The 19,677-nt window shown below is 35.4% G+C and overlaps 1 protein-coding gene across 1 annotated transcript in view; it reads right to left on the reverse strand.

Annotated features, from left to right (window-relative positions):
- Positions 1 to 19,677, reverse strand: part of ROBO1 (roundabout guidance receptor 1) — a 480,852-nt gene that overhangs the window by 95,234 nt on the left and 365,941 nt on the right. Inside the window, exons 4-6 of the mRNA XM_087418208.1 lie at positions 14,082 to 14,202; positions 13,602 to 13,740; positions 11,422 to 11,549 (exon numbers count right to left, since the gene is read on the reverse strand). Of these exons, the coding sequence (XP_087274334.1) occupies positions 11,422 to 11,549; positions 13,602 to 13,740; positions 14,082 to 14,202 (388 nt within the window). The remainder of the gene's footprint in view (positions 1 to 11,421; positions 11,550 to 13,601; positions 13,741 to 14,081; positions 14,203 to 19,677) is intronic.

A 19,677-nucleotide genomic window follows, 5' to 3' on the forward strand; every position in this document is an offset into this window, starting at 1 on the left:
ATTAACTTAGAATTAATTCTTTTACAGTAAATGATACACATCACAAAATTATTCCAAGTCTTAAAGTTATGTGAGATTGTTAGCAATAAATAAAATGTTTTAAAATGAGCTACCTGTCAATGACTAAAGCAAAAAACTAATTTATTTCTCCAAATTTCACTCCCAGGCTGAGTAATTCAAATAGTCTAGATTCACACAACTCAATTACGTATTTCCACATTGATGCCATTATTTCAGAATGTAGGTTGCTAAAGACAGTTGCTAAGTTATACATCTATATAACTGGGTGACGAGAAAACCTTACCCGCTGTTATGTAAATGAATAAAGCCCAGCCAAGCTCAGAACACAAGGGAAGGCCCATGATGTGCTATTTACTAGTGTGGTGTGTGTCATTATTTGTCATAGAATCATCTTATGTATCGATTACTTCTTGTACCTGACTACTCTACTTCTTTCTTTGAATACTTGCTAGGCACACACAGCAAGAGAGTATTTCAAGCTCTCTGTAGGAAGGCCATGTGGGGAATGCTCTTCCTTTAGATTGATTGTAAGATTTATCAGTTTGTTTGAAATAACTGAAAGCAACCCACAACCTTCATGAGTAAATGAAAGAAATCTAAGAGAATGTCACGTCTTCAACAGTCATTAGAGGTAAAATGGCTATTTCTGAAAGCTCTAAGAACACAAAAAGTTCTTTACTGCATCCTTCCTAGAAAAAAAAAAAAAAAAGGCAAAAAATCATAGGCCAAAATGCTGCTGGGTCTCAATCAAATCAAATAGCATAAAAAACCAGCAGGAGTGGAGCCTGGCATCCTATTTACTCCCCTGGATCAGAACAGTTAGGAGAGGGAGCCATTCTTACAAATCATTCTCTTGTTAACTTCTGTAGTGGGACTTCATTAAACCTCTTGGCTGATGGCATTTCACTTTCAGCCTGCTCACAAAGGGCTCAGCTGGCAACACTGATGCTTTAAAAGTCTCCAGTCACACGTTGTCTTTTTTGGGTTTTCTTTTTACAGTCACAAATCTCGTTTTCTCATCAGTCCCTCAGATTTTCAAAGGAATTTTTTTTATCATTATTTTAACTACAAAACAAACAATAACAAATCACAAAAAAAACACAACAAATCCTATATGGGAGGCATTTTGAGTAAGATTTCATGAGTTCAGCATTACAAATAGCAATACATACATACAGGAAGTGGTAAATAAATATAACAGTGTGTGTGTGTGTGTGTGTGTGTGTGTGTGCGAGCATCTATATATAATACCACCCAACCCCTGAAGCACTGTTTATACTGCAGTACTACTGACTTTACTGGGCGTCTGTGGATTATTGCTGTATGTCATAAAGAATCATTCCCCAAAGAACCAGTCTGCTATATCTCGCCAGAGGTCAGTGTGACAAACATGTCAGACACACATCAAGGTTCTTAAAGTCATCACGCAAAGCTTTGGGGGTCTCATAATATGTGTTTCATCAAAATATTGATGAACTCACAGTTCTCAACCAGGATCTTGGATTATAGTAAACCTAACTTGAACCTCCAAAAAGGCCCCTTGACACTATTAGTTTTGGCTTTGACTCAAATAACCACGTTAATGGTCAGAAACAATGTACTATTATACTGCCAGCTTTTCTGAAATCAGCAATTTAAGCAAACTGTTCCAACAAATGATTTAAATGAAGTCTACATCAAAGAAAGGAAATTCAGAACTGAAGGGCCCAGTGTTTTGCTCTCATTACTTCTTTTATGCCTAGATATCGTACGAGCTCTAAAAAGTCATGACTCTTACACTCTTTCAGATCTCACATGCTGATAGAAAGCTAAACACAGTGAACCACAAATTTACCAAATATGCCTTCTTTCTCCCAGAGTTTGTTTTTGAATGCAAGTTTATTAAAGTACTCCTAGCAATAAAATCTACAGTAAGAAATATTGTTTTACTTTTACCAAAATTTTAATTTTATGTTCTGAAATATTTATATAGTGGTCCATAAAAAAAAAAAAAAAAAGCCACACACATACACAGCAGGTTACATTGCGTGAGATTAATATGTGGTTTGGTTATCTTCAAAGTTGTTGTTTCACATCTTAGAAAATGGTCAGATGCATGGAAGTGCATTACTTTTAATGGATTATGCCTTGTGATCCATTTTCAAGACCATTAAATTTTAAATTATATGAAAGTTATTACTGGGCACCATCTATCCAAATTATTTTTATCTCCAGTTAATTCAATTTTCCAATATATGGATTATATTAATAGAAGGAGCAGTGAAGGAATTCAATATTATTCGTTCAATCAGGAAATTTAGCAGCATTGAACATACCAGGAGGGATAATAATCATCAATAATAAATATCAATATATTTATATTGATAAATATCAATAATAAAGATCAAAAGGAATCAGGTTAATTATGGATCTGTTTAATCAAAAAAAAACATTATTTGGGTCTCAAATGCATATAAAATATATATAATTAATACAAACAAAAGTATTTTTAACTAAACGCAGAATTTTTTTGTATTATACTTCACTTATCCACCGCTGCCTGAAGCAACTAGAATAAAGACTGACATTTTTTAACCACAATTACAGGAACCTTGATAGTATTGTTTATTGAAAAGTATTTATTGTGTGTCTACGTAAACTATTTTGGAAGATGCGCACGTGACTCAGACCTTAATCCTTTTTGACAGCAAGTAATAGGCAGCTAGGAGCACTGAAGCCACATGGAGTCCTGATTCTGACTCATATAAAGACACATCACTGAAGTGACCTCCTCTGCCTCCTCCTCCTCCTTCTTATCACCTTCATCGTTTCTACTGAGCATTTAAATGCATCACACAATGTGCTAAGCGTTTCCTATTTATTAGCTCATTTAATCTCCACAACAACCCCATGAAGGAAACATTTTTACCCCCATTTTACTGATGAGAAAACTGAGCACCAGAGATTTAATAACTTACACATTCAGCGTTCCAATCCGCGTGTCTGTCAGAAAAGACTGCGCTATTAATTCTACCTTACCGAATGCTTCCTAACAGCAGCAGAAAAAATAAATAAACAAAAAGATCTTTCCCTACAACACTTTCCAAAGAAATATTGAGGACTAATTTTCTCAGATAGATCTCAACATCAAGGAGTCACAGAAAATTATATCTGCAGAAAAGTAAAACAACTACCAAAATCTACGTTAATCAGCTACCAAAAATTTCAAATCTCTACGGACAAAATAAATATTACTGGGAATCTAACAGAGTTTTCATTGTTTTGGACGAAGCTGATGAGAAAAATAATCATAATAACAATTGCTTTTGCATAAGTGCTTCATAATCCACCAACCACTTTTAAGAGAATATAATTATTTGGTAAATTATTTTATTTCCTATCAGGTGGTTGATGTTACATTACATTTTTTCAACAGATGAGTACTCTGAAACTCAGAGAAGTTAAGTGACTTCCCAGGATCCCATAGCTGGTATGTATCAGGGCAGCTCTTGATTCACGCACAGAGGAAATGTTACATGAGCACCAAGGATGCCTCTAAGACCACAGTAAGCAACAGACTAAGAAGGCAATGTAAACAAAATGAGCCTCTAAGGAACTCACTGTCAAGTGGGGCAGACACTGAAATGCAATAAGGGCGGCAACAGCATCCAGTGGGTACATGAATGGGGGATCGCTGGGGACTGTCTGCAAAGCTTCCTGGAGGATGCTTACCTGAGCTGAGTCCAAGATAGGAGTAATTAGCAAGTAGAAGATGGGGCAGGTCGGGGGGGCATTTTAGACCAAGGAACCAACATAAAGAAAAGCCCAGAGGTAAGCTACATGGTATATGTATCAAATATATATATAAACAATACAGTGATACTACACTGAAGGGAGTAGCAAGAGGGGACCAGGTAGTCAGGCAGGGTACTATAAGTATTTTGGATCTTTTCCTAGAGAGATAGGAACCATGACAATGTTTTATGATGGAGCTAATATAACTAGATTTGTGTTTTAGGCAGATGAACTCATTGTGTGGAGAATGGATTCTATGGGACAAGATGGAGCCAAGGAAACTGGTAAGAGATTAACAGTTTCATTGTTAGAGAGATGATAAAGGCCTGAATTCAAGCAGTGTCAAGAAGGTAAGAGAGGTGGTGAGAGTTGAGAAATATTTAAAAGGCAAAATAAGTAGGATTTTGAGGTGATTGACATTCAAGAAATGAGAGAGTAAAGCCTGACCCCACCCACCACCCAAGCTGTCGACTGGTGTGCATCTGCAGTTTGCACTGCCACCAACTGAAATGGAGAAGATGAGAGAATTCAACTTCTGATGCCTAATCTGCTCCTATTTTCACTGCATCACTGTTATTTCCTGTGAATTAATACATACACTCTGGGTTAGCAGAAACTTAAAAGCTTAGACAAACCTCTGACAGTTGCTTCTTGTTTTACTGAAAGTTATAACTACTGTTCAATTCCCAGTTTATTAGGACATTAAATAGGGGGCAATCATAAAGTGTAGTGCCCAAGATATTTCAGCAAAGCTTCTTGTTGGAAGCATGCAGTCACCAGCAGCAAGGAGAAAGGCTCAGGGAAATATCCCATTACTAGCAATTAAGTCAGCCAAAAGACAGCAATGGGTCTTTTCTTCTTTCTTGGTGTCTCTCTGGTCTCACGTTAATCTCGGACTTGAAGGCTCAGCCTTCCAGAAACTGTCAGTGGCTAATCAGTCCTAATGAGGAAGCACTCTGTTCCTTCATTGCATGGTAGGTGTAAATACTTATGGGAAGCACCAGATAAAATAACAGTTCTTCAGAACAGAAGAGAATGCACATCTTTCTGATGATTCATTGGAACATTCCTATTATATGCCAACAATAAATTTAAAGAGATAGCAACATCATTCATGAAACTACATTTATCACTAAAAAAATAAAACAGATGATGAAATTGAGAAACTAGAGTAATTTCACACCAAGGGGGAAAAAATGGACAGGCACTTGTGAGAAAAGAGCTGGGATTTCACCGAAATCCCATTCACTGGGTAACAGAGCATCACCTACTTTGGAAATGTTTGGCATCTGCCTTTTCTTTTAACAGAGCTGTTGCTGAAAGGGCAGAACAGCAACTGTTTCTTGAGCTTCAAAGAATAACTGGTCCCTGTGAGAGGGCTGCAGAGGAGTGCAGTGAGGTGTGAACTAAGATCTAAATATCCGGCTTCCTGTGTCTGACTGGCCCAGCACTCAGGGCTAAGGGAAACAGGAGGACTAAGTGTCTTTTAGTTCCTATTGAGAGACAGACAACAAAAAAATGGGATTAGATTTTCTTAGTGGTTCAACTCAGCGAAGATAAAACATGATTGCTTGGGAAATGGCTGGTGTACGGAAGCCCGTTTTCAATTTGGTTTCCTGTGACAGACGCACGATGGGAACACGATCACTCTGGTGATAGAGAATCACAAATTTACTTTGGAAATGAAATTGTGACAGTAATAATAGCTGCTTTATCTGTAAAGTTGCAAAGGGAGTGCAAAGATGAATAATGCCATCTAGTTTGCCTTGTTGAAGCAATGAGTATCACTGAAGCAAAGAATCATAAGAAATCTTAGGGGCGGAGGACAAACGTGGAAAACGGAAAAACTCAGAGTTTAAACTCTCTGTGGCCTCATCTTCTATCTTTCTTTCAGGATAACACTCCTCAAAAATCGAATTATTTAAAAAGCTATCAACATGATTATCATCATAAATAAAGAATTACTAATTTTAAAGGGTTTGTTATTGAGAGTGTAGTAAATAAAATTATTTTTCTTTTAAGTATTTTGAAGCTGCATCCACCATGCTTTTCTTAAAGGCTACCTTCAATCAAAGAAAGAAAAAAAGCACTCATTTTTAAATTAACCATGAATTGGTTCAAAAATAAAAACAAGTACAAACATTGAAGTTGGCTATCATGTGATTCCAAGAAGGACCTCAGGGCCCACCTGGCAAACATCTAAATACACCACCAGGTCTAATAGGTTTAGATTACGACAATAAAATAATATAAAACAAGCCTGCAGCCACAACACCAAGCGGAGGCATAAATTTTAGCAGTTTCAATGGCCCACTGTTTAAAACCCTGGCAGGGTGCTTCTTTGCATCTATTTTGTTCTAGTTAGATTTTATATTTTATAGGTTGTCACAACCCATAAAATGGTTATAAATACCACAGTATATATCTTTTTCCTTAAAAGATGGGGCCATTATGCAATATGAAACACTAGTTCCGAAGATAATTCATTCCTTCCAAGACAGAGCCAAATTGAGACGTTAAAGTGTAACTATAACAATGTAATAAATCAAAATTGAGACATGTCTTTAAAAAGATGCCTGATTTTTTTACGTGTATTTTAGGTTCACAAAGAGAATTCTTGAGATGTGTAGGTGGTATACATATGGGGAGAAATAGGGGCAGACAAACATTAAGTATAAATATAACATCAGTGATTTAAATTTATAGGTAACAAACCTTTAACTAGAAAATGACAGAATATCAATCAAGCTCAGGTTAACTGAATTTTCTGGTTAACTGCGAGTTAAGCAGAAACACTTTTCTGTTGTAATCATTCCAAACAGCATTACTTCACCATTTCTTATTGGTCATGTAATAGACATTATTTTTCAATAGGTCAAATTACCGCAGAGTCTTTGGGTCTTGTTCTAACAATTAGTTTCAATGATACACCAAAACTGACATGCAAGTTAAAGGAATCTGCATGTTCTTTTTAGGGCCTAAATATTTACAGAGCGCAGGCTGCACATATTTTTCATAGGAAACTTCCTAATATCGCCAAATTTTATTACAAATGTGCCTCTTTTCCAAGGAAAATAAAATCTTCTGTATTACAAATAATCAATATTTTGACTTGCATCAATGGCTTTGGCATCCTGCTGCTCAGGAAGAAGTAATCCAACCACTGTTACCTGAGTCATATATGTGGTATAGGTTCTAGCAGAGCAGTGACTTGCTAATAAGAGGATGTGACTTCACATTTCACTCATGGCTTGGAGTAGTTAACTGAAGCTTCCAAGTAGTTATGAAGGAAAATAAGCAGTTTTGGTTTTTTTGGCTTTTTTTGGCAAGGGAAGATTTGCCCTAAGCTAACATCTGTTGCCAATCTTCCTCCTTTTTTCTTCCTTCCTTCCACCCCCAAAGCCCCAGTACATAGTTGTATATGCTAATTGTAAGTCCTTCTTCTATGAGCCGCTACCACAGCATGACAACTGACAGACAAGTAGTGTCATTCTGCACCCAGAAACCGAACCCGGGCCACCGAAGAGGTGAGAGCGCAAAACTTTAACCACTAGGCCATCAAGCTGGCTTGAAAATACGGATTTTTGCTCATGGATAATCTTACCGGGAAACATCCCTATTTTATAGAAAGATAACCTGAGGTGCTGAGAATCCAAAAAATTGGAAAACAGTCTTTCTTAGAGGCAGTAGAATCGGAATTGAGGTCAAATACCCTCTGCTGAACGTTTTCCCAAAACAATAACCTTCCATTGCGCATAAAATGTAATCTTTTTGAATCATTTCTATTCCCAAATGGTCATAATTTCATTAATTTATCTAATTATTTTGCAAAACTTCAACATAAGTCTATCCCTAGTTTTGATGTCACTAAGAAGATCCAACACATTTACTATAAAAGCCAAGAAAGTTCTTTTTAAATGAAAATGTAATGCTTTATATTTGAGAAGAGTTGTAAATAATTTGTTACATAAATTATCATGACTATATTAGTACTTCAGATTTCTCATTTACAATAGCAGAGGCAGAACTACCTCTCCAGAATTATCTGAGTATTACTATTTTCTTATTAAATAACTAATAATTATTAAAATTAGGCAATAAAGCTATCAGTAATATTAATACTAATATGAATATAATGCTCCTTATTTATAAAACATTTACTCTGTAACAGACAATACGTTAAACATTATATATACATATATAATTTTATTTAATCCTTATAAAATGCTGTGAGGTTGGTATTACTGTACCCATTTTATACATGGGGCAACTGAGGCTCAGGAAGTTAAAATAATCTTTTCTAGGTCAAATAGTTGGTAAAGGACAGAAACAGGATTCAACTCAATTCTGTCTGCCTCCAATGTGTGTGCTCTTAGCTACACAATTCTTTGTAACACACTTCTTCCAGCTTTGGTAATTCTCAAACTCCAAAGAAATTTTTTGTGTGTGTGTGAGGAAGACCAGCCCTGAGCTAACATCCATGCTAATCCTCCTCCTTTTTTTTTTTCCCCCAAAGCCCCAGCAGATAGTTGTACGTCATAGCTGCACATCCTTCTAGTTGCTGCATGTGGGCCGTGGCCTCAGCATGGCCGGAGAAGCAGTGCGTTGGTGTGTGCCTGGGATCTGAACCCTGGCCACCAGCAGCGGAGCGTGCGCACTTAACTGCTAAACCACGGGGCCGGCCCCAAAGAGATTTTTTAAAATCCTTTATTCTTTCTGTCAGCTCATCAAGTAACTCCTCATTCCAAGGATTCCTGACCTTGCTTCTTTAAAAACAAAAATAAAAACAAATTTCTGTGCCCCACTCAGATCTCCTAAATCAGTTTCTCTAGGAGCAGGTCTGATAATCTGTATATTTAACAAGCTTCAGATAAGTTTAAGAAACTCTGTCTAGTCCTAAGTTTTACTCTGCTCCCTTTCAAACACAGACCTCCAGGCAGCCATCATAGATGGCAATCTATTGAAATTTGATGCAAGGAACCTACTGTTGTCACTCAGGAACAAAGCCACCAGAAGCTGCTTGAATCTCCCCTCGGATGTCCCTGTGATACTTCTACCACTCAAGCAGAAGGTTGGAGTCCATATTCATATTTCAAATTGTAACAAGTCTTTATAGATAAAGTGCCCACTCAATGCCCAGTACCATTTTAAGCACTGTGAAGAGGACACAAGGGAAAAACCAAGGAAATCCTAAGTCGAGGAAGGAATATTTAAGGAAATATTACAGATGGAGTCTCCAAAAAAGCAGAATTGGAATTGCAAGAGAAAAATGGAAAAAAGAAGTAGTTATCAAAACAAGATTTTTTTTAAATGTTGGAACTCATTAAGGGTGAAAATCAAACAGTCACCCTTATTTAAGAGAGCTTTTTCCCCCATAACTTCTATCTGAAGGACTGGGTTTTGTTGCCCAAGATAAATTCTCAAAATTAAATATTCATTGTATGGGGAATGAGAGAAAGGAAGAGTATTTTTAAACTCATACTGATTCTAACAGTACCTTTTAAAACTGAACCACAGATAAAATACAGAAATCAGAAATAACCACACTACTGAATTTCTTATAATTGTTTCCTGCTATCGAATGAATTCATTTCTGATTAGGTTCCTTTGTAGTAACTAGTATTTTTCTACATTCAGTCTCAAATGAAGAAAAAAGATATAACTTCTCAAGTTTCTTTTGAGAAGTTTCCTTTGTTTTTTTCCTTAGTTATCTTTTGCAGTTGAGAATCATGTTACTTTCTTTGATATATCGTGTATATTATTCTAGCGTGATAAAGATATTTTAACACTGATATTAATATGCATATTTTATTTTAATATTTGAATAAAATAATATCTTCTCAACAATATATAGATCTTTTATATTTATAGAAAACCCAGTGCAGTTGAAATAAGAACTTCTAAATTCCTCAACTAGTTTCTGGATTTGATCATTTGTACCCAATTTCCATTGAAATCTTGGCTTAGGTAGCGAGAATTCCATATGGAAAACTTAAGGCTGAATTAGCTTTGGAATTGAGTTTAAAATTGCAGGAAGAAACTCTATTTTGATTTCAATGTCTACTGTAGACTGGCCACTATTTAGACATTGATTTCAATGGCTATAGTAGAATGACTGTTATTTATAAAAGCATCAGACTCTCAAGGTAAAGGACTTGAAAACATAAAGTGAAACACATCTCTTTGACTAATGCGATAGACAATCAACCTCCCTGTCACAATTGCCTGGAGATAGACACACCTTTTCATGTCTTGTATTCATCCTGGGCTACTTTCACTCCCACTGGAGGGCTTTTGAACTTGAATTTGACATCTCTTAAATTTATGCTTTTTCTAAATATAAAAGGGTTTCCTTTTCTAACAGTTATAGACTTACAGAGTTCATGTCTAACTTAGATTAAAGAGAAGTAGTGTAGACCTTAGAAATTCAATGTTTGTTCTTGATCTTTTCTTTTTTTTTTTCTTTTGTTTTTATGAGGTTGAACTAAAAACCCCAAAGTGGAACATAATGGCGTTAGAGACAGGAAGGAAATATTCTGTAATCTTTTTTTCTACTGTAAAAAGCCCACAAGGCTCTTTTGTAGAAAGCCCACAGTAGAAGCACTCTCTCAAAAGACACCTTTTTCTTCATAATGGCCTTAGAGGACACAGTGTACAGAAAAGATGACAGCACCAAGTGTTGCTAATGTCAGACTCAGAAACAAGCTAAGTGGTTTATGGCCAAAATCCCTGTTTACTATATATACCTGTCAAAATAGGGAATTTTTTTCACCATCAAAATGTTTTTTAAAGGTCATTGTCTCTTAAATTCCACAATAAACCATTTGTTCCTAAAAAGGAAAAAAAATGAGAGAAAGTACTCAGATGAGACGTAGTAAGAAATAATTAATATGACATCATGGAGAAAGGAGAAAAGAGATTATGAGAATGAAAAACATCTGGATTATGGATACAAAGAAGGTGACAGAACCATTTCTGCATATCAGTTTAAGATGTAACTTTGACATTCGTAAACTTGTGCTATAGAATATGGCATCCACTTTGGCTCATATAACACCAAATAATAAATCTTGATCAAAATTAGCAAAGTGCAAAAGCAATTCATTCATTCAACAAGTATTTATTGAGTGTCTGCCATGTCACAGGCATTGTGTGCACAGAAATAGACTGCAAAAGTCCCTACTTTATGGATGGATCTTACATTCTAGAGGGGAGTAGAATCTTCTCATTTTTGTGTCCTGAATTATACAGACCCTTGAAAGAGCATGATCTGAAGAAATGGTAGATTTGTTTCCATTTAAAGACAAAGCTTTCTTGACAATAGGTGTCATGTAATTAAAAGATTAGAAGGGCTCTATGTTTGAAGACCCAGAGATTAAAGCACATTCTGCTCCTCTACTTGACCAAGACAGAACTCTCTAGAATTCTGAAAACTTAATACCATTTCCTGTAACAAACACTTATAGAGCTCCCATAGGCAAAACAATAATTTCCTTTAAATATGTTTGAAATAAAATATTTATAGCACCATTTAAGTCTACATTTAATACAGACTTCCCTAATATACAATATGTTCTTCAAATATCAACCTTATGCTTCATATGATAAAACAACCACAAACCCTACCTTGGACGGTCAGAGTAGCTGATGCTTCAGCTTTTCCAACCATATTTTCTGCAACACAAGTGTATGATCCCATGTCACCAGCCATCACCTTCCGAATTTTCAAGGTATGATCATCTCTGATTTCATATCTAGTGATATAACAAAAGAAAGCACAATTAAGTGACTTTCTACTTGAAAGATCACGTCATTACAAATATGACACATCTAGGCATCAAATCACATGCAACACTCTCTTCAGAAAATTTAAACTAAAATGCGAAGTCCTCTAAGTAAGCACGCAGACGGAAAAGAGCTTATTTTTATATTTATGTGGGCTAAAATATTAAACTACTTTCTGAAAGGATATTTTGGGGCAAAGTTGACACTTATTCATTTATTTCCTCAAGCTACTGTGCTCATACTAAAATTAAAAGATAGTGACCATTAAATAAATTCTTATTATACACCAGACTTGAAGTGTTTTGTAGGTTTTATCTTTTAAAATTTTTATAACAATTGTATAAAGTAAGTATTATGTTTATCTCCATTTTGCAGATGAGGAAACTGAGGCATAGGAAGATAAAGTACCCTGGCTATGGTCCTCAGCTAATTAAGTGGCAGAGTTGATATTTGAACCAAATGGTCTCATTCTAGAGTTCACTTGCCTTGCCTCATCTGCCCTCCCGTTAAATGTTGGGTTCCCTTGAAGTTTCACTTTAATCCTCCTGTTACTCTACATAATATCCCTGCGTTATGTTATCTACTACAGTTTATATATTGATCGACCACACAAACATTTCCAACCCCTATTTCATCTAAGCTCCAAATTTATAATCCCAACTGACTAAGAGTTAGACATCATATCCTACACGCACCTAATATTTAATATGTTAAATAAAACTTTCTTTTCTGACTTTATCACGTAAACCAACTCCTTCTCCTAACACAATCTACCTATCTTCCTTCACCAGCCCCCTATATCTAACAAATCACCCAATTCATCAATTTAGTCTCAGAAATTTCTCTCCACTGTGGACCCCTATCTCCATCTCACCTCCCAGGTCAGGCAATTCACATCTCTTATCTGGACAACAACAATGGTGACCCTGCCACTAGCCTCTCCCCACATTAATGTAATATCCATCATGCTAAAAGAATTATTTTCTCTAAAAAGTAACCCTGTTTATAGTAATCCCTCTTGGTTCATCAGTGTGCATGTAATATGATCCAAAATTCCTCAGTCAACTATACAAGGCCCTTGATAATTTGGTCCCAGTATCTTCAACCTGATAGCCCATAACTTCTTGCCACATGCCCTATGTGCCAGCCATGCTAAACTTTCTACCACTCAAAAGACGGGATGTTTTTTCTCAGATTTGTGTCTATGTTGTGATGTCTCTTTCCCTGGAAAACTATTCTCCTCTCTCTTGCTTATCAAAATGATACATATTTTTCAATTCATTGCTTACATGTCACTTTCCTTTGAGAATTCTCTCTTGATTTCCTGCTCCCACAGGTCTACCTTTCTGTGACAAAAGGGTTTGCTACATTATTCTGTATTCCATATATGTATTCCATACATGTCTTTTTTTGTGAGCTCCTTGAGAGCAGAAACTATGTCTAAGCCACTGCTGTAATCCCAAAACCTAGCAAGGGCTCAACATACGTTTGCTGAATGAATGGACACACTAGAGAAGACAGCCTGAAGAAAGCCTCATTTCATTGTCTCATTCCCTAAGGCTACAAGTGTATCTCTGCTCCTAGCCAACTTAAGGACTTGACAGATATCAAGAAACTCTGACCTCTTCTACCATTCCCTGGTGATGCTGTAACTAAGGAAAAGGAGGCTTGCTTTTTAATTTGCTTCATAGTTATATCTTTAATGCTATATCTCCTTTCCCTTCCCCGCCTACTCCCATACAAGAAATTGGTATTAACTCTGGTCTGGTTGAACAGAAGAGAAACTTGTTTAAGGAATATCACATTTTACAAGGGTTCCCTGGGTCAGGAATGTATAGTTCTTATCTGAAGCCCTCAGAGAAAGCATGGCAACCTCCTGATTCTAATTATCTCCATCGTGTCTGGCCCCAGATCAAGGAGTCTGCAGTAGACTATTCTAACGGCAGGTATGTGAACAATTGTCTGATGAGAACCGCACAAATTCTGAGTGGATGAATCCATTATTAAATTCTGATCTATACCTGGATTTGGGCAGTTCTCCGTCATCTTTCCTCCATCGTACCGTCGGCACAGGGTCACCTCGGGCCTCACATTTGAATTCCGCACTGTCATCCACAGTTACTGCCAAGTTACTGGGTCTCTTCACAAACGATGGTCTCTCTAAAATTAGAAAAAGGCATCTCAAGAAAAAATAAAGACGAACAACCTAAAAACCATTTTAGATGTTCAGCAATAACAAATCTGTAATTTAAAATATTATTTAGAAAATTATTCCACATAGTTCCCTGCTTCTAGAAACTCCTCCCTAGGTTTGGTTTTCCCCCTGTATCTTAGCTACTTTATCTCAGGCTGCTATACTGATTCCTTCTTTCCTCTTCTCACCCTCAAAAATATTGCTTTACCTTCCAGAAAAGGTCATTTCTTCCTCCCTTTTGTAAAGATACTAAATTATAGTAAGAGATATATTTAACAGTGAGCACAGTAGATAAAATTGCACTTACCTAAAACAGTCAGCTCTGCTACCTCACTCTCACGTTCCCCAACCATGTTGGTACCAACACAAACATATTTGCCAGCATCACTTTTGCGGGTGTAAGTAATCATGAGCTTTCCTCCTCGTATCTTAAAAAAAAGTTTCACATGAATACTATTAAAATTGCGTGTAAGTCATGTTTACATGACAGAGGTCTTCATAAGTGAAGTCTACCTTGTAAGCATACAAACAAAGCATAATTATGTCAAAAGGCTGATATATAGTATTTGTTACATATATAGGTAATACATTTAAACAGAATTTATTCCAAAGGTACAATATAAGAGAAACGAAATGTTTTTACTTACCAACATTTCTTGTAAAGTTATTATATTCTGTATAACTAGAAATTTGTGTTTCCAAGCCAGCCAAGTTCATTCATATTATTTAGTTAAATGAAAACCAAAAAATTGCATGAATAATTTGGTTAGCAAGTGGAAAAAAGAAAAAGGAAATTCTTAATACCAAATGACTATAATTAATATGTAAATACATATTAACTATAAGTGATTTCAAAGAAATATATTCTAGTATTATAAAATGTGGAAATAAAAATGTCTCTAATTATTTAATTTGCCAAAGTTGCTTTAAAGGAATATGTCTTTAAAGATTAAAAACATTGCAGAACCTGACATGTCCTAAAAAACATAGGTGTTGTTGCCACTCAAGTAGTTTCTTGGGGACTTAGGAGGCAGAGACTGAACAGATCCTAATACATCATCTGGAAAGTCATCCGGGTACACTCTTGAACATTTAATTATTTGAGGAAGAATTAATTACAAATGTAAGCAGACTTCCATTACAATAAGTAGGCTAACCATGAATTAAGATTGGGATGCGAAAATTGAACTATCTTTACTTAATTTAATATGCTTTTGGTGGGAAGTTGAGTTCAATTACCCATAAATATCTATAATGTTCCGAACCTTAGACAGGTTATGTCAAGGATAACTTCCAGAATGGTAATCATGGAGGTTTTGACCCTCAGTTATTCTGTACAGTATACTAATTAAACAAAGGAGGAAAGAAAAAAAAGCAAAGAAGGAAGGAAGGAAGAGATCATTCCAACAGAATTTTCTTTTCATCATACACTGGGAGTTTACTGAAACTACTACTTTATAAAGGTGGGTCATACTGTTTTGGAATGCCTAAATTGCGTTATTTTCATCCACACAAACTAGATACTGCAACCAAGTCTTTATTTATTAGGATAAATCAAATATTAACAAAGCAGTTTTAATATCTGTGGCTTTAGAAGTTGATATTTTTTTCAGTCATTTTATTAAAAAAATGATCATGATTCTCTAGGAACCATTATAAAAACCATCCAGGGACTTTTCTATACATGGGACATGACTTGATCCCTCATGTCTAGAATAATGCCTGCATAGTCACTCAAAAGATTTTTGTTGAATGCAAACTGCTTTCACAGACAAAATCTAGTCTTTTATTCAATGAAGCATTTCTATAAATATTTATAGCAGTTACAAGATATATTAATAATAGTTTTATTGTTTTCATATATACTTACCTAAATTTTCAAACAGAAAAGAAAGAAGAAATAAATATCACACGAAAAAAAATCTTCCAAAAGTTAATTACTATCAATACTTTGTGAGCATTCTTCCTTTGGCACACTCTCTCTCTCTCTCTCAATATAGATATAGGTATACAGATGTAGATAAGATACATATAAAATATACACATACACACACATATTTACTAAAGTAGAATCGTGTGACATATGCTCTGTAAGCAGCATTTTCAATTAAATAACATGTTGAGGACGTTTTTACATTTTAAACGTTGAAAACATTGTATATAGACTCTCAGCCTCAATTTCAATGACTACGTAGTATTCCATTAAAAATAGTATTCTGGGGGCTGGCCTGGAGGCATATTGGTTGGGTTCACGCACTCCGCTTTGGCAGCCCGGGGGTCACCGGTTCGGATCCTGGGCACAGACCTGCTCACCACTCATCAAACCATACTGAGGCGGCATACCACACAGAAGAACTAGAAGGACCTACAACTATGTACTGGGGCTTTGGGGAGAAAAAAGAAAAAGAGGAAGACTGGCAACAGATGTTAGCTCAGGGCCAATCTTCATCAAATAAACAAATAAATAAATAAGTAAAATTAGTATTCTATTATAAAATATGGATTGACACAATATTTACCAGATTATTCCTCTATTGATAGATGTTTAAGGTATTTCATTTTTCTCTCTTATAAACAGCACTGAAATCAGCATCCTTTTGCATATATCTTTTCTACATGTGCAATTATCTCCTTAGAAGGTCTCAAAGTGGGCTTCTTAAATCAAATGTATACCCAACCATAAGGCTGTTGGTTCATAGTGCTAACTATTTTATGTGTTATAAAGTTGCTTTTGTGTGAATATATCATTTAAATTTTGGTCTTTAGCATAATCCTGCTGTGAAACTGTTAAGGGAAGTGTTATAATAGCTTCATTTTCCACTTAAGGGACCAGCAGCTCAGAAAAGTATAATCTCTCCTCCCGCATACCTCCACTGTGCCCATCATCACAATATGATTTAATTATGTTTTTACAGGTCGGATTTCCTCCCAGAGTGTGAAGTCTGAGGCACAGAAGCATATCTAATCCCTCTTTACAGCCCCAGGACCTGTCACAATGCCCAGTAAACAGTAAAATTTGTGTAGAAGGGAAGTGACTTGCCCAATGTCATATAGCAAGTTGGAACAGGGCTAAGATTTTAGGCAAGATACGTGTCTGGCTATACAAGACGGACAAATGACAAGAAATGCACAGCCCACAGCTCTATTATCATAATTGTGGTTTAGTAAACTTGAGTTAATAAACTTGAGTTTTTGAGGTTCAGAAAATTTGAGTATCATGATATCAAGATCCTTCTAAGAAGATCCGCTGTAACCTTTCGCCACATACTTATTTTGAAACACTTATATCAACATTCTCAAAATCTTGAGGAAACAAAATCATTTGAGCAACAAGGAAGGTGACAAATTCTATTCCTGATATGGAAGCTAAGTGATCTGGTACGTGGCCCTCGACGCTCCTTTATTGGTTCTCTAACTTTGGACAAGACATTGAGCCTCCTCCTACCTCAGAATCTAACCTTCCATGTCCTTACATATTTAGGTGGTCAGTTCATTTCTGAAGAAATTGCACATTAATAAATAAAAGAGCAAAATAAGAGGAAGTAAACAAATGCTTTATATACTCTTTTTGTTCTAAAAGTTAAGTCAATGAATTATATCTACAATAAAATATAAGGCTTTAAACATAATTTCAAAATATATTCAAATATGCATAAAAATGAATCAGAAAATGATAAAATATAACTTTCAATAGTTCAGATATATTTTTACAGCTTCAGTATAATATAACACTAATTTACCTTTACAAATCTTAAATACTTGGGAATGTAGAGTTTTAAATCAACCTGTTTATGCATGTGTGGGGCACCAATTAACATTATATATTACAGCCAAATGCTATTATATTTTGAAAGAACGCATATAAATGGAGAAGAAGGGGAATTTAGTTAACAAGAGTTATGAGGGGACTGCCAGGAGATTCTCAGACATGGAAAAATTCCAATGTTGAGATGAATGGGAGGAAACAATAACTGAGGTGAACTATTCAAAGAGAGCTATAAAGTCCTAAAGAGTGTGTTGTATGTATCTTATTACTATAGTCCCAACTATATATTATACTTGGCGCAATCTTGGAAAAATTTTCTGACTCAATCTACCAGGAGATCTATGCTTTGGGAACACATAGTTACGTTTTGGCACTAACTATAAATAGAAAAATTGTTCATGTCTCATAAAAAATTATTTTTCAGATTTATTTCTAAATCGTATCTGCTGTTCAAATTAAAAGTAACCCATCAAGCATTCTACAAAATATTTTCTCTGTCCTTTGTAAGTAAACAAACCATTATAATATAGACCACTATGACAAATTCTTCTACAAGAAATGTTTTTTCAATGAATCAGGTATCTTGAAAAGCTTTTTTCATTAGTATCTTAATATGACTAAAAGCATACATTTATCACAGCTGTTCATTTATACACAATTTCTGTATCAATGAAAAACAAAAATTAAAATAACTGAGGCCTGAAAATAAAAATATTAAACTTACAAAACATTTTTAATGAGAAAAATGTATTTTTTTCTTGTGGCAATAGCATACATATCATCAATGGCCAAATGAAGTCAACTAAATTGCACTTTTGTTTTTCCACTCAAGATATTCTTTACCAACATTACCTAGGTTGGAACCAAGCTCAGAATCAAAATATATACAAAAATAACAAAAAAAAAGATTTCAAAATCTCAGATAATCTTTCAAATTGGTCAAAAGTAGACACACCCACATAGGAAATCAAAGTGAGCATGGGCCTTGGAGTCAGACTTTCTCTTAGTAAATACGTGTGACTTTAGGCAAGGTATTAACTCCTCTGTTTTTCAGCTCTAAAATGGGGCTAATATTAATAGTCTATTTGGGAAATCATTGTTGAGACTTCTCAGATTGGTATAAATACACCACACAACTTCCACCCCATCAGTAAGATACTTTCATTCTAAAATACCCCATTCCATTCTATACTCACTGGCAATAACAGTTAGGATCCCAAAGTAGACATTACAATTTAAACAGAAGACTAAACAAGCCTCACCAAACCTGGGAGGAACTTATTTCCTCATAGATGATAGAGACAGAAACAGACTAAAGTGAGGGAAGAAACAAACAGTACAGCAAATGAAGAAATACAAAAAGAAAATAAATAATGGATAAAGATGGTGGTCTTCAGTTTCTATAAATTAAAATTCATTTTGGCATTATGTCAATGGCTGAATTGAAATAGAGCTAACCAAAAGCCATAATTCTATTCTCTTTGGTCACAAATGTGGACTACACGGTGGCCTGTTGTTTTCAACAAACAAAAGAACAGAAAAAACATAGTCCTATAACCCTGATCAAATATACCAACTTTCAAGCAGTACCCACTATTAACAAGCACCATTTTATGTTGAGTCATATAGAAACACTGATTGTAAAGGGGGATTTTATACATTCTAAATCTCAGTGTCCCTTTGTAAACCAAAAATTGACATTTCCTCTCTCTAGATAGAAAGGAAAAATATGTCTAACACATACAAAACACTATAAATGTGAAAATAGTACTATTTAAAACAAGCTAAGAAATATTTCTTGGCAGGTCTCTTCCTGCATCTGGATCTGACAGCCAAAGTGTAAACCTATCAAAAACAAGTTTGTATAATGAACAGACACAATGTTAAACACTGCACTGCAGCCGCACTACTTCAATTAACATAATCCGGGTCCTGGAGAAGCAAAACGTGTTAAGCTTGCAGACAATATGCTGGCATCTAGCCTACGTCAAGAACCCCAGGCAGAGGTCCCACTTTCTCATTACCATACACCTTCCCAGCCCACAGTGGTAACCACATTAGAAGCCCACATTTCCATAAGCTCTAGACAGTGCTCAAAGGGGGGCCTCGGCCATCTACATACTTGATGAAAATAAAA

This window comes from Ceratotherium simum, chromosome 27 (genome assembly GCF_057802395.1).
Source record: "Ceratotherium simum simum isolate JZ-2026a chromosome 27, ASM5780239v1, whole genome shotgun sequence".
Taxonomy (NCBI): Eukaryota; Metazoa; Chordata; class Mammalia; order Perissodactyla; family Rhinocerotidae; genus Ceratotherium; species Ceratotherium simum.